General features: G+C 31.3%; 2 protein-coding genes and 1 long non-coding RNA gene across 9 annotated transcripts; 1 reads left to right on the forward strand and 2 right to left on the reverse strand.

Annotated features, from left to right (window-relative positions):
* Positions 1-227: 227 nt before the first annotated feature.
* On the reverse strand, positions 228-3,727 carry LOC137822555 (uncharacterized). 7 transcript variants are annotated; one of them, XR_016515873.1, is made up of 3 exons: positions 3,227-3,727; positions 1,917-2,082; positions 228-757 (listed from the first exon to the last, which is right to left on the reverse strand). It is a non-coding gene; the product is annotated as an uncharacterized LOC137822555 (long non-coding RNA). The 7 variants fall into 7 exon arrangements; XR_011082938.2 differs by having other exon boundaries at positions 1,917-2,032; positions 2,105-3,697; XR_016515872.1 differs by having other exon boundaries at positions 1,917-3,121; positions 3,227-3,696.
* A 5,529-nt stretch (positions 3,728-9,256) lies between these two features.
* On the forward strand, positions 9,257-15,568 carry LOC137821419 (Chaperone DnaJ-domain superfamily protein). The gene is made up of 7 exons (XM_068626006.1): positions 9,257-9,621; positions 9,814-9,843; positions 10,884-10,982; positions 13,168-13,255; positions 13,845-14,145; positions 14,247-14,301; positions 15,304-15,568. The coding sequence occupies exons 1-7, from the start codon at positions 9,496-9,498 to the stop codon at positions 15,376-15,378; spliced, it is 774 nt and encodes a 257-aa protein (XP_068482107.1). The 5' UTR covers positions 9,257-9,495; the 3' UTR covers positions 15,379-15,568.
* A 1,414-nt stretch (positions 15,569-16,982) lies between these two features.
* LOC137822012 (uncharacterized) lies at positions 16,983-18,399 on the reverse strand. The gene has a single exon (XM_068626886.2). It carries the CDS (start codon positions 17,795-17,797, stop codon positions 17,207-17,209), a length of 591 nt encoding a protein of 196 aa, XP_068482987.1. The 5' UTR covers positions 17,798-18,399; the 3' UTR covers positions 16,983-17,206.
* Positions 18,400-24,618: the final 6,219 nt, after the last annotated feature.

Here is a 24,618-nt window from a genome sequence, read left to right on the forward strand (position 1 = left end):
AATCTCTAATACCAATCTCGCGGGCCCCCACAGAAAGTCTTCAATTACTGAATTCTTTCACCAAAATCACGCTTCAATCCTGCACTTTTTGCTTTTGTGTGCCAAGATTCAATTCTTCAAAAGCACTATTCAGCAAACCATGGACCCCATGTGAATGCCAATTTCCTGCCAAATTCAACAACTTCATATAGTAAAGCAATTGTTGGTAACTTTCGTGATTTGGTAAAAAGAAATTCAATTCAACAATAGCTTTAGAAATTAACGGTAATTTGCAATCATTTGCAAAGCACCGTGGCAGCTCCAACAAATTAAATCAAAGAAATGTAAATGACATGGGTCCCGCTAGTAGAATTTCTAGGAATTAAATTTAGTAGATTTCAATGACTTCTCTGCACTCCAATTCTCACAATCTGACACAGCCCAGGCAAATTCCATGGAACAAATTACAACAAGTTCCCTACGCTATCCAATTTCACTATTACCAAATGCTAACTAAAATTTCCTTCCAGCAACTCCTGTTCAACGTTTGGCCCAAATAGCTTCACTGCAGCAAAATTTAATTGCTGTAAAATAACAAATACATTATTCTGCTTTCAATTTGTACTGAAATCGAATGTCACAACACTGGATTCGCAAACTTGCACCAACTTTACCACTGCACTGTTCCAATTTGCTCAAATTTTCTGCATGTTATCTCTCAATAAATTTGCACCAGCAAATTTTACTGCAACTTAGCTCAAAGAATTTAGTCAGAAACCTACAACAGCAACACTGTTTTCAGAAGCAATTACACAAACATGTTATCTGCTTCAATTCAAGTTCAAATGATTCACAAGACAATTCAATCCTTCTACTGAATACCTCAAATTATAGATTCAAAACAATAAAGAATCAGCTACCAGATAAGTAAGAAATGTACCAGAAAATTCATTCACCGAATTAAAACAAAACACATTCCGTTCACTGATTTAGGTTGCCGGAAATCGCAGATCTCCGTTCACCGATTTAGGTCGCCGGAAAACGCAGAACCGGAATCGGAAACGAGAGTGGAAGAGAAATACAGAATCGAAAATCAAATTTCAGTCTCCTTACTGTGTAACGATTCGATTCTTGTGTAATTTAGTTTTCACAAATTGCACCAGAAAATAACACAAGATAAACACGGAAATAAGAAACTCGTTTTTCCGTCTTCCGTTTTTCAGTTTCGCACCAAATTCACCTCACGTTTTCAAAATCACTTCAAGAAGATGACGAATTGAAAACGCATATGAACGTGAACAAAGGCACAACAGATTTTCGAGAAATTTTGAAAACAGAAACAGATTCAGAACTGCTATTCGCACCACAGATCCAATGAGATTTCATAAACAGATCCTCATTACTGTTCACACCTGGAAAATTCTTTTTAAACCACGAACAATTTTCACAAATTTTTCAATAATGAATTTTGGAGAAGATGATAATGGAAACCTAACTTTAAAGAAAATTTATGAACTCAAAAATGAAAATCAAAGCACTCAAAAGCTTTAATCTATAAAGAAATTTGAAAAAAAAAATCAAAAAAAAATTAAATGAGTTTATGATAACTTTTGACTAAATATGACTCTAGACAAAACAAATAAGAACAAATTTGAACCGAAAAAAAAAAAACAAAAACACAAAAATCAATCGGACAATCATATTAAAATAAAGAATGATCAAATTTCTCAATGAGACAATAGAGCCTGAATGTAATTGGTCCAATATGGCTTGAATGCAACAAGATGTGGTACAAATTGAACCCACTGAATTGCAACTTCACGTGCAGAAATTTATTAATGTTTCCAAATCAATTCTCGTCGACCCCACACCAAAAATTTTCAAATTGCAACCCACCAGAATATGCTTTAAAATTTGAAACAAATCACGCACGTTACCAATTCATGCTGTTACGTGCCACAACTTCATCCAATTATACCAATTATTCGATCCTCGGAAGCGTCCCACAATCAAATGCATATTCAAGCCAAGTCACGTTTTCATCAAATTGGTCCTGCAACGTGACAACTCCAAATTGAAATTGGAAACTTCACCAACACAAGTCTGCACAGTTAAACCAATTTACCTCCGATTATTGCAAGTCTCAGCGTTTTTTTAAAACAAAATAGTGGACTCTTGCATAGTTATTCTCACGCAAATTTCAGATTTCCAAATCAATGGGCAGTTCAATTGGATCACTGAACCAGTGCATCAACCAATTATGTGAAGATTTTTTTTTTAAGAAAATTGTTCAACACCGTTTGGGAAAATCTGCACCAAGACAACACTTGGACTAATAGTTTGAGTGCACCAACGCTTCTAGGACAAGCAGCACACCAATTCAAAAGAAATCTTTAGGCTGCTAACGAACTCAACTTCCACCAATTCCAGCGCACCAGAGATTACCAAAAGTGCCAACCAGCAATTTCCGAACCAGAAAAAAAAAACAGCACCACTTGAATCAAATAATTGTCATAGCAGTTCAGATATTTTTTCACTGAATCAATTTATCAAACACGTTATGTGCTTCAAACCAAATTCAATGACAACAAGATACTTCAAGCTATTGTTTGCACCGTTTGGACAATTATGTCACCATTTTGCACCGAAAAGAAAAATCCACTAGATTTCACTTTTTTTTTAATTCTCTGCTGCAACACAAAAAACTCAGTCACCGCAATTCAACAACAAAAAAGAAATCCACCAATTCAGTTATACACACTAATGTCAAGGCAGAATACATGAAGCATTGACATAGCGATTCAGAATTTGTCAAAACTTGCGAAGCACGGTAAAACACCAAACGCAGAACGAGAATCAATTCATACGAATTCATCTTTGGTTCATGTTCGTTCAATCTCCATTTCTCCAGAAACAATTTTCAACATCAATATTCGATCAGTATTTTCAAGCAAATTATATTCACCGTTCAGTGTTTTCTATTCGCCAGAATTCGAAACAATCCTCCGTTCATCGGTTTTAGGTCACCGAAAACTCACAAAACAGGAAATGCACCGTTCAACAATTCTCCAATCAAACTCGCACACTTTTTTAAGATGAAGAAAAACGCAAACCGTTCACCAATTTTGTTCACCAGAAAACACTGCTTTTCTTCACCGATTTAGGTTGCCGAAAAACGCAGAACCAGTATCAGAAACGAGAATGGAAGAGAAATGCAAAATCGCAAATTGAATTTCAGTCTCCTTACCGTGCAACGATTTGATTCTTGTGTGATTTAGTTTTCACAAATCGCACCAGCAAAGAACACAAGATGATCACGGAAATAAGAAACGCACAAGAATTTCACAACCGATTTGCACCCTCACCGTTCTTCGATCAAACTCGTTTTTCGTCTTCCGTTTTTCGGTTTCGCACCAAACTCAACTCACACGTTTTCAAAATCACTCCAAGAAGATGATCGGATTGAAAACGCATATGAACGTGAACAAAGGCGCAACAGACTTCGTGAAATTTTGAAAACAGAAACAGATTCATAACTGCTATTCGCACCACAGATCTAATCAGATTTCACAAACAGATTCAAAATACTGTTCACACCTGCAAAATTTCTTTTTGAACCACAAACAATTTTCGGAAAATTTTCGAGAATTTTCGAAAATAAGTTTTGAAAAAGAAGATAATGGAAACCTAACTTTAAAGAAAACTGCTAAGGATCTACTAGTAATTTATGAACTCAAAAATGAAAATCAAAAGCAGTCAAGAGATTTACTCTATAAAGAGAGGAAAAAGAAAGGAAAGATAGAGAGGAGAAAGACACAAGAGAAAAAGTAGTGATAGAAAATGAAAGTTTAAAAAAAGCTCTCTTTTATTATTTTATGTTTTACTTCTTTTCTATTTACATCATTTTCTACTTTGGCCCAAAATACAAGGCCCAAAACTTTCTAACTATTTTATACAGTTTTACAAGGCTAAGAAGAAGAAGACTTTACAATCTCTTCAGTAGGTCTCAATCTTCTTTTATCCTTTTAGTAAGAAGTTTTGAGGTTAGATGATTTTCATCAAAAACTAGCTCATACAAGGACTCCAACAAAACTTTAAAGAAATTTTTTTAAGACAGGCAAGAAAAGTTGAAAGAAAGAAAGCTAAACCAACATGGAATAAAGATGAGGACAAAACTTAAACAATACAAACAAGAAAATCATTTTTTAAAACTCAAAGATACTTACATAAATTTTTAACTATGAAGTTTAATTTTTTTAGGAAATTGTAAAAGAAAGAAGGATTAAATTCCACAAATATGAAAAGAATTTGCCACACAAAAAAAAAAATCCTCTTTAGCACTTTTAACTTGAAATGTGAATTGCACTTAAATTGTTTTGTCCTTATGGATTCTAAATGTCCACATTTTTGGCATGCATATATTTTTTTAATTCCCTTTCAATTTTTGCAAATGGTTGGGATTCAATTCATATGATCACTTGAATTCTTTGTTTGGAACTAAATCAACTATCACTAAATCAAAATAAGCATACTGGGTGAAAGACTCCTAAAACACTAAGAACAAAAGAGTCAAGAAAAATAGGTAAGAAAAGAAAATTAACATAAATAATTCAAAAGCAGAACTTAAATTGCTTAATGAATTAAAAATGAAATTGTAAATGACAAGGAATTTAAAGACTAAATTGAAAGATGTTGAATTGGAAAGCGGAATTAAATTGTTGGAAGATAAAGACATAATTGAAATGTGATGAAATAGTAAAGCATAAAACCAACTCATAAAAGATAAGCACAATTAAAATCATGCTTTGATTACCACATGATATGAGTTGATTTTTAGATTTGTTCATTTTAGAGGTTGCACTTTTTTTTATGAATTTTGAATTAGCATAATATGGTGAGAAGCTCAAAAAAAATTGTTACCGGACACGAACTTAACCAAGTGGTTAAGTAAGTGTGAAGGTTCTTTTCTAGAGAACAAAAGAGAAAACACAATATAATGTAAACATGATGTTGATTGCATAATTGGAAAACAAAGTAGGATAACAAGAACTCAATATAGAGACCGAATACAGAATAGCAATAAAGAACACAAAGCAAAAGAGTAATGGAAATGGTGAAATGGAAGAAAGAAAAAGAGAAGGATAAAAGAAGCTTATGAATGGTGGTCACGCCACTTGAAAGGATGAATGGTAAGTGGCTCTCACAAGATAAGACCCAAGAACTTTTAAAAGAACATAGCTCACTAAACACTCAAACAAAGTTTCTTTTCTATATTCAAATTCAATGTGAAAATACAAGAGACAAGGACCCTATTTATAGGAGAGAGTGTCTTGGAGGGAAAGAGAGAGGGGGAGGGGAGGCCAAGGTTAGACCCTCTAAAAACAAGGTTAAGTCTAGTGTGTCGCCCAAGCTAAGGTAAAATGTGACTATAGGGGGCGGTCCAAGATCCTTTTAGAAGCTAGGGAGAGTTGAGCTTGACTCAAGCCCAATTTACGCTAAGTACATCATAATCAACTTAAATTAAAAATAAATAAATTAGATGGTGCTCAACTCCAATCATATGGGCTCTGCTCCTGGTAATCCCATGAGGAATGATAGGCTTTGATGCACTGGCTATGGACTGATCTTGACCTAGCCCTGGGTCCTGTGTCATGCTCCTGGCCATCCTTCTGTAAGGTTGAGCTAGCTCAGCGGTGGTTCTATCTCTCAGGGTTCCATTACTAGTTGTATAAGATCGTAGAAACCCATCACATACAAGGTCTTAAGCCTAATTTTGTTAACACCCAATTTCCTCCTGTTTAAACAATTAACGCATGGACACCAAAACTTTATTCCATCACCACAACGATTGACATTATGTTGTGCAAATTGTATATATTCTTCTACTCCTCTTTTGGACTCATCACTTATGCAGGATAACATAATTCAATTTCGATCCATATGTATGTTCTGTAATTGTCTCTCAATCCAAAATCTAACAATTTGTCGAGGGTCGAACACATCCGAACTCAATACCAACACATATTAAAGAATTATAAATATACATGCAATTCAAAAAAATTAACAATTTTAATTATTCATCCTAAAATTATTTATAAATTTGTATTATTGTAATTATAAACTATAATATTAATTATTAAATTTTAATAATCTTAATTGTATAACTAAAATAATATTAATTATAAATCCTAAAGTTACTTATTGATTTTTATTACTCTAACTATAAAATCTAATATTAATTACAACATTTTATTAATATTAATTCTATAACTAAAATATAATTAACTAAAACAATACTAATTATAAATCTAAAATACATGCAATACTAAAATTCATACATTATAAATAAAACATAATTTAAAAAAAAAAAAACCAACTTGGTGGGTGCGGAAAAGATGACGACAATTCATAGGTGCCTTCAACCGGTTTCATATTTTCTTGATTTTTTGAGTGAAATTTGCGGAAGCTTTGTGGAAGAGATGTATAAAGGAGAGCTCCAATAAAGTTATAGTTTCCTTGTAGGTGCATGAAGGGTAGAGAGACTGATTGGTTCGGCCATATCACTTTTAGACAAGGAAGTGTTTAGCAAAACTAATTAGCATTTGAATTAGGCGCTATTAAAGTCACATGGAAAACATGATCAAGTGTGCTCCATGTGACCTAATTAGGTCTAAATGATTGGCCTATGTAGGGTTTAGATGCCTAACCCTAACCATAATTTACTTAAAGAAAAATTACAAGTAAATTTCCTTCTCTACTTTAAGAACGAAAATAAATTCTATTATAGAAAAATTTACACTAGGTTATGGCATTTTTGAACATATATAAAAGGGTGTCTTTGCCATCAGTAAGTTCCAATCTTCTTGTATCCTCCTTGCCATAGTTCTAGTAATGGGTTTTGAGTTGGGACCTTTGCTATCAGCAGTGGAGGTGGTGACAACGACAACATACAAAAAACAAATACCAAAACCAAGCACAAAATATCTACACCAGACACAACAACCCATTAAGAAAAATGTAACAAAAATACAACAACCTAATAAAAAAAAATCAACATTGACGAACCACAACGAGGGCAAAACTTTCAGAATACGAAAACAAATGAGCGTGTAGGGAAAAAGGTTTTGGGGGGTTTATTAAAAAGACCATAGGCGATGGTTGTTCACTAAAATTGATGCCTATTGTAGTACCCCTTCAAATAGGCATCATTTATAAAAGGAACTGACGCCTATTCCACCTCAAATAGGCGACAATTCTCTTTATAATTGGTGTCTATTAGCTCACACTGAGTATAGGCAACGATTATAGGGGACCAATACCTATACTTTTGCAGTAATCACAAAAAGGTCACCGTGTGTTTGATGGACGATGTTTGGCTCTCAATCGACATTGTACAATTATCGTTAAACACCATTTTTGCACTAGTGCTGGGTAAGGATTATAAATATTACATATGGAAATGCCTTGTCAAAGGATATATGAAGTATGTCGGGGTAGTGTTGCAAACATATAGTATAGGATGAAGTTTGAGGTATGAGGGGATAAGTTAAGTAGATAGTTGTTTTGATAACACAAGAACTTGGTATTGAACTCAATTATGTAAATAACTTCAAAGGCATAGGACCGAAGGGTTAACTAGTAAGGTCTATAATATTGTTGATGTTATGTTGGACACATATGTAGAGTTTTTTGATAGGTAAGCAATCCAAACACACCTTTAGAAAGATCAAATGCGTAGAGCACATGTAATGTGATTATCGAGGAAAGAGTGATCAAGAACACGCTTTATCCAAAAAGAGTTTAGTGTAATTGTATCAAGATACAACCATTATGAATGGAGACAAACTCTAAACAAAGAATAATCTCTACAATGGGTCAACTATACCAATAACATGACCATCACCAGCAATACACTACGATTAACTACAATCGTCGCATTCTTATAAAAGATGTTTTTCAACAATATAATCATCATATCCATATTAACAATTAGACTACACCAACACCTACATTCAAAACATATATCATAAATATTGACTTTTGTATGATATTTTTTTTTTATATACTGGATGGTATAGCAAGGTGAATGGTCACTGAAGTGGTTTAAGTTAGTTACTATTATAAATTGATCCAGACATATTCTTGGTTAGTAATTTTTTCATATGATCTTTTATATTTATTTTTTATGTATAGAAATTGGAGTATTCCAAATATTTGTATTTAAAATAATTTTTTGTTAATAAAAAATGCAATTCAATCTTTTACTAATTAAAATTTTAATATTTTAAAGAACATTGGTGACCATTAGTTTTTTTTTCTTCAATATTTACACTTGACTTCATGTTATTTAAACTTCTAATGTTTTTTTTTAGAAACCAATGATTTAAAAAAAAACTAATGATAGGGGTATTTACATTTCCTTTTCCTCTTCTAAAATAATAAAATCAATAATAAAATTTCCAACTTTACTTAGTAGTTGATGACATTAAAAGATGTAGAATTTGCAAAATATCATTCGGAAGAGACAATGCAGTGACTAGTGCTTTAAGGCGTTTGTTTAAATTGGGGAAAAAATATGGGAGTTTTATATTCATGTGTATTTTAATTTAAGAGGATCAAGGATGTGATCCAAGCATCATTTACACACATAAAATACGCATTAACTTTTGGTCACCAACTTTATCTAACTTTATATAAGCAACTTCACTTTAATAATAAAATATTATATTTAAGTTAACTAATAAATAATAAATGAAAATAATTTTTTTTTACAATTTAAATAAATTTTATAATGAGTGTATGTAATAGATTGATTGTCAAAATATCATAACTCTAATATTAATAGTGTTTATCGTGAATGTGAAATTAACAATATTTTTTTTTACTTTTTAAACATTTTTTTTTGTGTTTGTAAATTATCAAACTTTCATTCCTAATATACCAAATATTAATTTCCGAATTATACATATTATCTATGAAAGTTTGAGTATATGAATATATGAAAATTACCATAAATTTTATATTATATGAAATTTATTTTTCGATTAGTGATGCTAACTGTGTTAAAAGTAAAGAATAAATTAATGTGTACTAGGCATAATTGTAAATCATACATGAAAATACATTTTTTAAAATCAAATCTAGAGAGAAACAGGGCTTAGTTGCGATAGGAAACGAGTTTCTCTCGTATCTGCCAAAACAAAAATAATTTAAGAGAATTTGGGTTTTTTTTATTGGTTTGGGAAGTTTAAATAACAATGACGGGGTTCTAATAGTAGGGACCATAGCTCTTTAAAATATGTATTTTTGGGCCTAACTGAATCTTTCGTAAAAAAGTTGGGCCCATGTTGTGTGGGCATTCGATGATTCCTGCGATACAGGAGAGCCAGAAAGAGGAGGCTAGCGAGACAACCTCGGCGCGGTTGTGGCCTAACCTCAAACCGCCGAAAACTGTTGTCTTTAAACGACGTCGTTACTGTAGATTCCTTCAACTTTGGTCTCACTCTGATTCCCAATATGCAATTATCACGATGGCGAAACTTGTCGTCTTTGAAGACTCGCGTTATTCCCTCTCTCACGCATTTCTCCGAGTTTCATTCCACTCCTTGCACCTGTCAAAATTGGAAGAACAAATTCAACTCCGTGAGTTTCTTTTTTTGCTGATCTCAAAAGGCGATTTTCTCTTCGTGTTGAGCTCTATCGTTCTTCCTCCCGATATTATATTGAGTTTGGGTTGTTTCTGTTCTCGTTTCTTCTTTTTGGCCACTTATTAGCACTTTACTAGCTATGAGAAAGTTTGGAAATTAATACAACGCTTTATGTTTTCCCTTGCAGGATATAAAAAAGGGTCAACCACCATCAAAGGTATATATACTTTGGAGCATATAACTTTAGCCCATATATTTCTGCAATTTTTTTTGGTAATTGTAGGAAGTTTATTTAATAGGAAGTTTATACAAGTCAAAAGCTTTATCATGTTAATATGATGATGACGATGAAGCCTCATGCATTCTGAGTTGGAGAAAAAAAGTTTAACTGCAATGCAAAGATTCAATTGATACTGGCTTCCAGCTGCCTGTGGTGAATTATTTGCTGAATCCACTTGTGAACAGCACTGGAATCATTTTCAATCGTCATCTATTTAGGACAATGACAGATAACTTGTGAGAGTTCTAGATCTAAGTTTTTACTGAATTTCCTAAACAAATGGAGGGCAACAATTTATGATGAATAGAGCAGCCTTCTATTTGAATGTCACTTGTACACATTCACACATGACAATACCTAAGTTAACTGGAACCTGTTAAGGTGAGGATTTTCTACACCTTAAATTAGGCATGCGGTGAAACTGCTATTATCATATAACCTCTATAGATAATCGATTCAAGCCCTAATTAGAAAGACAACCAGATAAGGGTTGAGAGAAGGAAAGATATATGCTCATATTACAAATTGTACATTTGTCATTTTTTTTACTGTTTTCTTTTACTACAGCAGTGTGCGTGGTTACGATATGACATTCTGTTCTATAAATAAACCCCTATGACTTTCAAATGCAATTGCTCTAATGTTATGGTTAATGATACTTAAGTGCAAGCTTGCTTTTATTGCTGGGAAAATATTTAATCTGTGTATTAGAGTGTTGCACTCCTACTCAGAATTTATCGATTTCTCATTTCTGAAGCTCAAGGGATTTTTAACTATGAGATGCAGTGGAATTTTCTAGTGACATGCAAATCATAAGAAATTTAGATAGAAATTGGTTAAGCATGTAGTTTAGCACTGACATAGTTTTTTCTCCCCGTGTTGCTTTATACTGTTATAATGGTGAAAACCCTGCTTCTCTGACATCAATATAATTATTAATAGAGTTGCTTTACTCATGATGGAAATGTGAATTTCAGAGTCAAATAAAATTCATTACTCGGCAAAAGCGTGCTGATGCAAAGAAAGCTCTGAATAGTCTTCTTTACAATAGTGGATCCTCTAAATTTTCATTTGAGGTATGCTTTCCAATATCTTTGATCATGTTGAGAAACTTTGTTCTTTTTTGTTGTTATTATATTACTAATTCCTTTTATTTTGCTTACTGTCCCTGTGTTTCCTTAAAATATTCTGGGTGAGGATTTGTCTGGGAATGTCTGGATTAGAAAGAGAGAAGAGCTGCAAGTGCATGAACAAGCTGGTTTTTTGGATTAAAACTTTTGCACTCTTTAGATGGGACTTCTGAAAAATAATGCCCTGTAAGTGTTGGATGGAAATTATAAAAAGGAAGAGTATGTGTGTATCCTGATAGTAGAGACCCCTCCTCAAAGACAAGTGAGAAAATATTAACGAATCTCGTCTGTGTGTCTGAGTAAAGAGAAAGAGGATGGAGGGATTCATTTACACTGGTCTAAGTAAAACTCACTTTTACATGATTTTATAGCAAACTTCATTGTTGGTTTCAAATTTTTCATTGATATTCATCAAAACCAATGTCATTAATGAAAATATCATATTAACTAAAGATATGATCAAATTATAGTATATAAGTTATTACAAATTTCACCTAACAACTTGTTTTTTATAGAGTTAGGCTTAAATATATTTTCTAAGAGTAATATATACCTTTGAAATATAAGAAAAATTTGATTATATTCTTAGAGGCCAATTCATTTTTATAGAAATGTTTAATGACAAAATATGTTCGTTGGATAGGGAACTATAAAAGAAATTGTTATAGAATTTATGAGAGTAATTTGATTATTTAAAACTAAAAAAATTCAAATTCTGCCTAAAAATTAAGAATTTGAAATTCATCATATTCTCTTCTCTTTCAAATCTATGTTTCTTTTCTTCATCTCAGCCTTGGTTGGGTCATTGTCTGGCTGGTCGAAAACCATCAATTAGGTCTAGGTTGGGGTGTCAAATCTATGTTTCTTCTCTTCATATTCTTTCTTCAGCTCAGCCTTGGTTGGGTCATTGTCTGGCCGGTCTAAACACCCTCAATTAGGTCTAGGTTGGGGTGTTGTTGATTGACTATCGTTTTTCCAATTGATGTTGGCGGGAGTTTATTAAGTTGAAGTCTATTGTGTTTTTTTCTGTTACCATCACTAAGTTTTTCTTATATACGTTAGTTTTATTTCTCAACTGACTCTAGTTAGATAGTTAGTCTTTTCTTTGTTAACATCAACGGTGTCTTTGATTGATGTCAAATACAATTTTCTTTTGTTGATGTCAATTGAAATTATCTTCAGTTGATGTTAGTTAGGATTGTTTTTCGACCAACGTTAATTAGAATGTTGGTTAGAGTTATTTTTTTTTCACTAACATTAATAAGGGTTTTCTTGACAAACATTGGGAGAAATATTTTTCGACTGATGCCACCATGGTTTTTATCAACACTGATGAAACTATGTTTCGGTTAATGTAAATTATGGATTTTTACCAATGTTCGCAGGAGTTAGTTTCTAGCTGACATTTTTGGGATTATTTATTTGTTGATGTAGGCAGGCTTGATTGACGTTTGTCAAGGTTTTTTCAATTAATGTTGGTGCAGAGTATTTTTTGGTATATGTCGACTGGATTTTGTAATGGTTATCTTTTGGTTGATATCTATAGGATTTTTTTTTATGAATGCCACTAGTGTTATTTGGTGGTAATTAAAATACTCCAACAAGAAAATTAAAATTCAATAAATTTGAATACCCTTATCCAACCAAATTATAAAGTTCCCTGTCCAAACTTAATAAGATAAAACTAACATACTATCCAGAAAGGTGCCAAATGTCAACATTTTGTGATCTGATCTGATTACCTTTCAAATTGAGTTTTGGTTATTTGATGGTTTTATGTTGATGATGTTCTATGATTTTTTTGGACGCTAAACAAGGCCCATTGCTCCAGTCGCAGTTAAAACTAATTGAAACCTACATGTTGGTCTGTCAATCGATTTCAGTCCACTTCAGAAATAGATTAAGATCTCTTTTCAGAATTACTCCCTCCCTCTTCAGTTAACATCATAGTGATGTAAGGAATGAAATCACATTTATCAAAAAATGCCACTCAATCTTTTTCATGCATTTCCAAGATGTTTTTGCTTGTACTTAATACGATTCATTGTGTTCTATTTGTTTGTATTACAATTGCTAACTGTCAACAATTTATGATGACAATGTTTTATGGCTTACATTCTGCCGGTACAAGTATGAAGGCCAAGGTAGGCATTCCACTAAAGGTCAACAACAAAAGTCTGGTCAGCGATCTGGTGGAAAACCACCAAAGAAAACTAAACGTGAGTTTATTCCTTCATTTTTTAAATTTTCTCATCACTTCTTCCCCAACCCACCCTCAATTGCATGTCTATGCTTGTTAGAGTTTCTTGTTCTAGTGATTAGTTGACAGTCTAGTAGTAAATTATTATTGGGGAAATACATAGAACCCTGTGAAATTTTGAAATGTTATATACACGTGTGGCAAAGGTATAAATTACTAAAACCTCCTATTATAAATTTTGATATGGAAAGCCCACCCCTACTTTCCTAGTCAACGATTGTATTCCTATAATATACCCCATTTTCAGGTATATTTGTAATATTTCAAATCACAGGAAATATATGTATTTTACTTAAGTATCCTTTTAATGGATTTTTGTAGGAAAGTACACTTTTCCAGCAATATATGTTCCTTTGAAGTGAAGTTGTTATAGTTTAAAATTGGCACACTTAGTCATTACAATTTATTATTTTATCATTGCAGACTTGTAAACAATCTGAGCAGACATTGAAGATGTTTTGCTATGCCATCTGGGACTTCTTTGTGCGACTGTCTTTAAATTAACATTTGTTTACTTTCCTTTCCAACGATCTCCACTGTATGTTCAGGAAAAATCAGAAGAGAAAGTTTCTCCGAGGACTTTGATAGCCATCCCGAGCAAATATTCCAAGCAACATATGGTAACAAATCTTATACGTGGTCTTTTAGCAATTGGAGCGGTTCTTCTTCTGAGCATTCCACATCTGGGTTTGAATGGAGGGAACATTCAAATAGGACAAACAAGTGGAAAAATGAAAGTGACGTTGAGCATGACGATGATGACTCATGTTCTGTAGGATCAAGTTCTGACAGAACTATTCTTGGTCTGCCTCCAACAGGTCCATTAAAGATTGAAGATGTTAAAAATGCGTAAGTGCTTCAGGGCTTCTGCTCAGTGCAAGATCTTATACCGGGCATAAAAGATGATGTACACAATATAAACTGCTAATATCTGTTTATTTCCCTTGTAGTTTTCGGTTATCAGCTTTAAAATGGCATCCTGATAAGCATCAAGGCACTTCCCAGGTGAGCTTGAAATATTCTTTTGAACAAGTTGTATTATAAATACATGTTAGAATCATGGAATTGACTATTGAGGGCGGGTGGGGGGCATTGTATAACATGACTCAAAATTCTGCATTAGCTTCAAACATGATCCATCCCGAACTACCACTTTTATATGCGCCATCTGATGACTATACTTTAAGCACAAAAGTAGGTGCCAAGTACTGTGAAATTGGTATCATGTATACCATCTACAACATTTATGAACAAATGAATAAACAGCCATCTGTATCTCTAGTGGCTTTTATGGTGTACCTTCCCACGAAGAATGCACCACTAGTTCTACTAGTATTTGCCTTGATGAAAAATGACTCTTGCATCTAAGGTTAATACTCAGTTCACCACTTATAATTTGTTAAACATATTTTTTTTTTAAATTGGTATTTATAAAAAGTCTCCCTAAAAATTGGAAATTGTTTACCATCTCTTCAAAATAAAGGAAAAATGGAAAGGAACAAATGTCTGTCTGAGCAAATAGGTCCTGTGCATCTCTGTTTAGATTGTGGTTGAGGGCTGGTGCAACTACAGGTAACATTTTTCTGGTGATGTGGTACGGGATATCATGTGGTTTAGGATTCTCTAATCAGAGATTGTGCCCAGTTGCAGAAAAAGGTTGAGAATAGTGTTTTTGGTCCATCAACCAACTTCTCATGCTCTCGTTGGAATCCTGCATCAGACATGAAAATGCAGTAGTTCATGTTTACTGGTTTTCCATCAATTTTGCGCAGATCTGATGGTCATTGGTTTTCAATGTTTGCAAATGGACAAATGAAAATTTATTTCCATATATTTAGGATGAAGGACAAATAGAATATAGGTTTTACTCTGAATTGTAAAAACTTATTTATCAAGTATTTTGGAGGTGCTCCATAAAAGCAAACCTTTCATTTTTTATCTTTTTGGTTATTATATTATATGTGCTATCTGGTCTCATACTTGCACTTTCCCTTTATGTGATGGCAGGCAATGGCTGAAGAAAAATTCAAACTATGTGTAAATGCATACAAAACATTATGCAATGCTCTCTCCCCATCTTAGATGGCCATATGGCTTGTTACAGCTTCAAGTCAGTAAAGAAATCCACCATAATTGATCAATGTTGTTCGATTAAATTTATTTTTTTGTTTGCAATTTTGAATGTTACATAACTGCACACTCTTACGAAAGAAGTGGAAGATTGTTCAGTCAGGGAAATTAATTTTTCGCTCCTACAGGGTGGATTTTGAAATACTGAGTTATATATTGTGATGTGATTTTTTTTTATGTGATAATCTTTGGACATTACTATTTTTTACAACAAACCAAATATCAGTCATCTCAGACGGGCCTGTTAACAGAATGCAATGCAATGGAATCATTCTATTTTTTTTTCTTCTTTCATCAGGCATACAATTTCATGGCTATTTGTTTTATTTTGTAAATCTTACCTCCTCTTTTGCTCAATATTTGTCTCAATTTTGGAATAGAATGATCTTTTTCACCTGTCTTTCTAGAGTTTTAAGAATATGTTTTTTATTATACCCTTATGTGTTTTCTAGTTTTTAAATAATTTTTATATTTGTTGTTAGATGTAGAGAGGAAAGGGTAAAATAAGAAATTGCAGAACTATTTTATTGAAATCAAGGAAAATTACTGTATTTCTAAGTTTGAGCAAAATAATCTTAAATGATAAATGAAAAGAAAAAGGGAGTCTAAAGGCTATTACCATTCAATTAATAGGGAACTTTTATGTATGTGGCCAGTTTAAGGCTTATTCAACAGTAAGGTTTATCAAACTTTGACTTTTACAATAATTTTATAACTATTGATAATATAAAAAATTACCTAGATTGTATCTTAAAATTAGATTTTGTTTTTAATATAGAACAGAATGTATAAATGAAGTCGCAACAGATTGACTAAACGTTATCTTAATTGTATCACAATGGAAAATGAAGTGATTGATAGTGTTAAAGTCTTCACCATTATTTACAATAAATCAAATCTCAAATAGAAGAATCAGCAAAAAGGAAACAGAAAAATGGCCTCATCCATTGCTGGTTATGTTGCAGTAGTTTGCCAAACGACAAGCACAGAAAAGATATTTTCTATGATATTTCAAGGCAACAAAAGAGAGAGGGCAAGATGGTCTTGAGAAAGTGGATCGGGACAAAGGGGGGGTCCCTTTTTGCTATCTGCTACAACTCCATCATTGCGTGTTCCACAAAAGCTAATTCTTCACTTGTTGGGTGAAAAAGCCATTTTTAATTGGTGCCTTAATATTTATTGAGCAAAGTCCATTCCTTTAGTTATTGTAAGATGGATGATGGAGCAAGTAATATTCAAACTTGAGGCCCCAGCAAGCAACCAGTTTACATTTACACAGATACTTCGAGCTGTCATCCATACATGCTTTCATGATGTGATCTATCCATAAGTAGATCATGTTTGAATTCAATTCAAACACGAATTTACATTGTGTGGACTTATGCACTCACCCTCTCAGGGCAAAGCGGCAAGAATCTCTGCCATACAAGATGATTCAATATCTTCGCCCCCTCTTTTTTGACAAACACCATCTTGGTTGACACTTTCAAAGATGCATTCATTTCGTTTTTCAAACACTAGATACATAGAGAATAGAATGTACTCATAGGCTACTATAAAGATATAAATGACTGTTAGTCCAAATAAAAGAAGAAGAAGAAGAATTACACATGCGTAGGGAATGACAAGAGATTGAAATGAGAATGGATTTGATTTCAGAACTAACACTTAAGAGGAAACAAACCAATTCCATCATTCAAATCAAACAAAATCTATACCCATTATCATAATTTGGCACCTCTCTATCAATCTCACTAAACTAATAAAAGAGTACGCTTGATTAAAAACACAAAAGAACAACGGAGGAAGAGATCATAAAAGCGTAGATCAAGATCAAGAACCCAAAATGAAGTGCCCAATTCCTCTTAAACTTTCCGAAGTAGCTCTCGGGGGGTTCCTGGTAGTGAATCTCGAACTCCTCATCGGCAACACCCTCGTAGTCACCGTTGGCGGCGCTGAGCCTGATCTTGATCTCCCGGAGCTTCTCGGTGGCGAGGCCGAGAGTGAGCTTGTGGCAGCGGCGCTGGTACTTGAAGCCGTTGATGCAGCGGAGGGTCTGCGCGACGGAGACGTAGAAGATGAGATGGGCGATGGAGAGCAGCGTGATGGGGATCCAGCAGTGGCGGCATTGGAGGCGCGAGGACTGGGACTGGGCGAGGAAGAGGAGAGCGAGGAAGATGAAGAAAATCTGGAAGAGCTTGTGAAGCTCCTTCTTCTGAAGGTCTATGGCCCGTTTCTTCTCCAGGGTCTTCTCGAAGTGGAGCTGGATTATGGTGTTCAGCGCCTGAAACGCTGTTTCTTTAGACACCGGTTGTTGTTGGTGGTGGTTGTGGTTGTGGTTGTGGTTGTGGCTGGTCTCGTAGTCTGCCATGGATGCAAGCGGAGGAAGAAAAGGTGGGTCTTTTTGTGTTTGTCCCGACAAGAACGTTGGGACATCTTTTGTTGGGAGAGGTTATTATTGCTTCCAATCCAAACCCAAAGGTTAAAAAACCTAGTCCTTCTCATTCTCACTGTCACAGTAACTACCACTGCTCTTGGTAACTCTTTTACTTATTATCACAACTTCCACTGCAATTATAAAGATTTTTTTAACTAGATTTAAAATCTTCCACCATCATAGTATACTAAATGCTAATACCATGTTAGTAGTATTTTTTTATGTCATTCAATTTTTATAGTATTATTTAGGGGTTTGTGAGCAGTTTATTACATGAGAGATTTGATTTGGTTATGGTGGGAATAGTGTAAGTGTAAAGGCATGTCATGTGAGTGTTGGAGATCTCGAGGGTTGGAATTAGAACAGTGAGAGGAGTGAGGAATGAACAGTGATGATGACAGTGTTTTTGAAGATGAAAGCACTTTAGCAATGGGAGAAGAGAAGAGAAGAGGGTAGGTGGGTAGGTGTGAATGAGAGTTGTGGCACATTTGGCATGGCAGGAACTTAGATAAAGATGGTAATGGCTGAATATCCGTGTTGCCATAGCTACACTAACTTCTTTTTTTACCATAACTAATAAAGCTTAGTTTTTTAATCAATCACCTACTTTACTTCTTAAAGAATTGTTTCCATGGTCTTCATTTCTCTCTTAAAAACTTCATATCTGTCAGAAATTGTCACATTTTCAAATGATGAAAACATCAAATTTATCAGAATTTGGTTTCATAAAAATCCTAATTGTCTCTGTCAGTTTACCTTCTTCAAGTTCTTTTTTAAGAGAAATAAGTGACTTTTTCTTTAAAATTAGACAGTGATGTCATATTCTAAAAAATTATATTATTTTAAAACTAAAATATTTGTATTTTTAATGATAGTATCAACCTATATTTAGAAAATGAAATAAAAATAAATTTAAGAACTTGTTGATATTTTTTAGTTTTAAGAATTAATGGACAATATTTTCATCTTAGCTTGACTAAATTTCGTCTTTGCCGTTTTCTAAAATATATTAGTTTGATAGTTTCAAAATTAAACTAATAATTTTTAAAACTTTATAGTTCTGAGTGAAGAAAGAAATTAATGGTTTTGCTTTTTATTCTTGAAAAAAAAAAGATTTAAAAGCATTTAATTGACTCAATTCTTAAAAAAATGGAGTTAAAAACGATAATGCAAATTTTTAAGTAAAACAAGTAATATGTGGACTTAATCGTGAGAACTAAATAATAGAAAAGTTAATTTGCTCATAAAGTTATAGAAAGACTGAAACCATACATTAATTATAATGAATAGATTAACATGTAATAAATTTGATTTAAGAAATTAATTTTAGCTAAAACAATTCCATGTCGTCTTTTATTTTTATACTTTTTTAGTATTAAATACAAAATGTTTTCTTTATCTAACAAGTAAAAAAATAAATAAAAAATGTTATTAAAATGTTAAATTATTCATGAATTATTACGCAATAATGATTGGTATATATTCTTGGTGGAAAAGACATGGAAACTTCAGACAGAGTTATTTGTACAGTGCATGATGAATAAATTATTGTTGTACCATAAATTCATAATTAATAATACACGACTGTTTTATTGACTTAATATACTCTGTTTAAAAAATATATTTTATGTCGGAGATTTTAAATACTTTATTATAATTATGGCAGACATATCTTCATTTTCTCTTATTAAACACTGTAACTTTTTCATGGTTTTGTTTTTCCAAATATATTGTTGATCTTCAACATTCCATTGGCATTAATTAAGTCGATAATGAAAGAAGAAGACGAAGGGTCCACAAGAGGGGGACCCAGACAAAATGGATAAAGGCCCACAAATATGAAGAGATGAAAGTGCAACCCAATAGGAATTGGGCCCAACAATAGATTAATGTGTCTTTGTGAATCTCACTTGGGTTGTATGTTTTTTTTTTTAATGTTACTTTAAACCTTATTAATACACACCCCTTAGTACAATCATGCCACTTTAATATTACATTTGTGTCAATTGAGTTTTTCATATATGGTAAAACATGTAACTTTATTTCTCTCAAATTTTAATTGCATTATGAGATAACACAATAATATAATTTTAGTCCTTTTATCAAGTGAATTACAGTGACATGATATGTTTGATAAATAAAATCACAAAAATTGTGAACTAAGAGAACATAAGAAATTAAAAAAATACCACAATTTTAATAACTACCAAATTCAATTCACTCAATTAAAATTGTAGGATTATAATACTCATGAAACAAGGTAAAAATTGCTCAAACGACTCATCAAATACATTATAGATTTCCAATGTCATTCTTGAAATAAAGAATTTTAAATTTTTTCTAAAATTTGAGATATAAAACATAACCTAGTTTGATTATCATATGACACGTTGGTTATATTCAATATTCGTTTGATACAAATTAAATTTGGGGAGTAGGAATTGAAAAATGAAACAAAGCAAAGAAAAAAAATATAAGAAGTTGAAAGGTCAGTTCAAAAATTTAAGAGTCAAACAATTTCTATTACCACGATTCTCTAAAAATTTAAATCTAGGTTTGAACAATTAATGAATTAAATTAGTTATATAAATCAAATCAAAGTATCATTTAATCCAATTTGTATTTAATTATGAAATCAATATTTAATTGATTTCTAATTTGATTTTTAAAATTAGAAATATGAATTACAATCATAATAATGTGTCAAACAAAAATTAGAGACAAGAAGAACAAACTCAGAGCATCATACTACTGGTGTAAAACTCAATTCAGTTTGTTTTATCTTGATTATATGTATTGATACTGGAGAATTAATTATACATTGATGAAGAAAAGAAAACACACATGAAAGAAGAGGAATAATCAATTTTGAAAATTGAAAAAAAAATGAGGAGAGAATTTTTGAAATTGAAAACTAAAAAAAAAATATGTTTATTTGTTTATAGCACATTTAGCCTATATATATTCTAACATATGAAGTAAACATGAACTAAATATGGATTTTAATTAGAACTACAATTACAAAAGTATAAAGAAAAACAAAATCATACAAGTTTGTTTACAAAATTTCATAAAATCTACTTCAACTTCTAAAAGTCATAGAAAAAAAAACAAAGAACTTCAAATCTAACAAATTGTATGTGCATTTTAAAATAAGAAAATGTAGAATCTAATGTAATTAGAATCAGTCAAAATATATATATATATATATATATATATATATTATAAAATTATGACCAAAATAATAAATAAAAGTTAAATTAACTAAAAATACAAAATCAAAATAAATATGTAGAACTACTACTAAAAGAAAATATGTTAACAATTGAACATAAAACATATAAAATATGCTTTTAATACACAATAAAATTATAAAATGTAAAAAAATGTGTCATCAATTACCCATTTATTAAAAAAATCTAATAACATATTTATTTATCCAAATATTCTAAAACTAAACAATTTTAATCTAATATTAGTACAACATTTAATTTCTAACAAAAACTACTAATGTGATTTTAGTATTATAAATGAGTTATTATTAAAAAAAATTATTAATGTATTAGATGAACAAGTGACGAAGATTGTTATCACTTAAAAATTATATCAAATGTTGAATTTATTATAGATATTTCTATTAATATATCAGATAAATAGGAAACAAACATTGTTTTTACTTACAAATATCTCAGTAGTTTTTCTTAAAATACTAACGACAAATAAGTATCGACAGTGAATCAAAATTATTGAATTGAAAAATAATTACACAACTAAATTTTTATAAGTATGAAAATTGTAAATTCATTTTATTACGAATATCAAAATGAAAATTATTATTCTAAAACAAAATATGGAGGACAGTCAAAGTTGTAATGAGAATTTGGGTCAATGACTATGAATGATGGGAATGGGTCTACCATGCCAAACAAGACAAGTCATTATATTTATGATTTTTTTATTTTAAATATTTTTATTTAATCTGTCTATCTGCCCAACTGGCTTTTACCAGGCATAAATAAATGATGGACCAAATATATTTGAATTTTAATAATTTAAAATCCAAATAATTGTTGTCTTCTTTAAATGATTGTGCCAATAATGATATCGACACCATAGTTCTTTTACTTTTTGTTTCATAATTTACATAGAGACAATAAGCCCAAAGGTTAGAGAAAAAAACTATAGAACACGATTATGAGACAAAAAATATATGAGAAATTGTTTTGTGCTTTTAAAGGTGCTACAATTCAATCACTTCATCCAAGTACACTAATAAAAAGGATAGAGAAAAGGGAGTATTATAAATTACTAGAAGTTATTTATATGTTACACTTTTTATATGAAATATCTCTTACTTTTAAAACTTACACAAAATCCTTCTTATTTGTTAACTCGCCACATTTAAATTTATGATCGCTTTTTATTTAAAATTAACAAATACCGTTATTGAAATTTTTGATGGTTTATCTTTTACGTTTCTTAAATGGATCAAAATAATTTCTTTCAGTGTCGTATAAATTTCAAATCGGTAAAAAATGCAAGAGAAAACAAAGTAGCATAAGAGATGATTATAGTTTTATATATTTTAAATGACGAATGTTATTTTGAAATAGTAGTTGATAACAAAATTTAATAAAAGCTCAGTCAAATAAATCACAAATAAAATGGAGTGAAACCAATTGTTTCAAATCAATTTTTAAGAATTAAATAATGTAAAAGGTAAAGGAGGGAGACTTAAAAGGGAACAAAAGAAGCAATGTCCAACAAAGCTTGTAGGGAAGAGATGAGTGAGTTAAAGGGAGAAGTAAGAAAAGTTGGCTACATAATATTTAAAAAACGAGAGTAGTGATTTATGTCTAATAAAAGAAATTTTACATATTGATGTAGAAAATCTATGTAGAAAATATATACTGCATTACTATTTGTTATATAGTTGTTATAGTATCTATTTGTATATCAATTATAAAGACAATTAATACAAAATGCGACCCCAATATTTACAGAATTGGTAGCATGTGTAATTTTATATCAATTTCTCATAAATCAATCAATGTCATAATTATCAGGTAAATTTATTCACACTAGTGTAAAGGCACCAAAGTAATAACCACATATTAAGACTATTTATAAAACCGATTAAGAAATATAATAAAATCAAACTAGTTTTAAGTGATTAAAATGATGAGAATGTATAACAAACTTTATAATATATTACCTACACGTTTTTTAAGTGTATTGTGTACACATTTGTGTAATACAATCAGTAAAACGAAGACACATGTACAGACTATATAATAATGTTTATTGCTTAATATATGAGAATGAGAAGATTTTTTCTTTTTTAGTTCTGATTTTTTTTTTATTTCAATTGGTGTGTTTTGATTTAAGTTATTTCATTGTTTATGGCTTTTTTATTGATACTAAATTAGTACGAGAGTTAATATTCAATTTCAATAATGATAAGTTCTTAAAAGAAAATGAGTATCACTTCGATCATTAATTTTATTGACAAGAATCAAGATAAGAGTTTTGTTTAAGTAGTAAGGCCAATATGCACCGCTTTTCTAGACTACACTACCAAGAAGATGGAGATAAGTGATGAGTGTATGGACCAAAAAAGGAACACTAACATGTTATGAAATAAATTCTAAGATACCTAAAGGGGTTTGAGAATATCAAAATTATCTTAAAGGTGACTCATACTATATTGTACTAGGATTATCTAATTCTAACTTTACTGTGAACTTCAACTTTATAAAATCCACAACAAGCTACACATTCATCCAACCAACAATAACATTGTTGACCACTGAAGCAGAATATATAATGTAAGTAAAGACAACTAATGAGAGAATATGGTTGAAGGGTTTGATAGGTAATCTAAGTTTTGTTCAGGAAAAGACAATAATCTTCTATGATATTTTTAGTACAAAATTTCTGTAACAATCATATGCAACATGGTAGCATAAAACATATCAATGTAAGATATCATTTTCTTCGCATTGATGAGAGGATTGAAGTCAAGAAGATTGAAACTAAGGTGAACCTAGTGAATGTCTTCCTAAAGTCATTCCTAGAAAAAAAAAGTCATGCATTGTTTGTCGAACTTGATTGCTGATAGTAATTTTTAGAATATAGTAATTATAATCCAATGTAGAGTTTTGTTGATTTTTAGTATGTTAAACACTTTATAAAATAAGTCATGCTGCAATTGGCATTAATTGTCTCATGATGTAAGCTAGATAGGTCAAATCACGTTTAAATTGTGAAGTTTGAATTGATACATTCTGAAGTAGAAAGAGTTACACTTTAACTATCAAATATAATTTTTGGTCTAGTAATAAATGTTTAATCCAACCATCGGTACTAAAGCCAAAATCGTAAATTGAATTCCAATGAAATAATTATTAAGGAGGAATTGTTATAAATAACATTAATTATGATATATGTATCGAAAATCAATTTGTCATAATGTTACACTCTTATATTATATTTGATATAATATAATATCTATAAAAAAATTGTTTCATGAGATAATATCTAGTCTTAGTAATTATTTATATAACATAAACATAAAATCAAATATTTTATGGATGCACAAAATTAGTAATTATTAAAATACATGATAATGATGTTATCACATAAACAGAGTACTTGTCCTCAATTTTAAACAAAGTAAAATAGTAAATTAACTTATTTAAACTACAATTTTGTGATCCTTAATGTGAGTTGGAGTAGATGATTGACCTTTATTA

The sequence above is a fragment of the Phaseolus vulgaris genome, chromosome 9 (genome assembly GCF_051622355.1).
Source record: "Phaseolus vulgaris cultivar YP4 chromosome 9, ASM5162235v1, whole genome shotgun sequence".
Lineage (NCBI taxonomy): Eukaryota > Viridiplantae > Streptophyta > Magnoliopsida > Fabales > Fabaceae > Phaseolus > Phaseolus vulgaris.

Excerpts from the sequence above, each read along its gene's own strand:
- LOC137821419 (XM_068626006.1), top strand. The coding sequence starts at position 9,496 with ATGCAATTATCACGATGGCGAAACTTGTCGTCTTTGAAGACTCGCGTT. Across the intron at positions 9,844-10,883 it reads AGGGTCAACCACCATCAAAG|AGTCAAATAAAATTCATTAC; the intron begins GTATATATACTT and ends TGTGAATTTCAG. Across the intron at positions 14,146-14,246 it reads ATTGAAGATGTTAAAAATGC|TTTTCGGTTATCAGCTTTAA; the intron begins GTAAGTGCTTCA and ends TTTCCCTTGTAG.
- LOC137822012 (XM_068626886.2), bottom strand. The coding sequence starts at position 17,797 with ATGGCAGACTACGAGACCAGCCACAACCACAACCACAACCACAACCAC.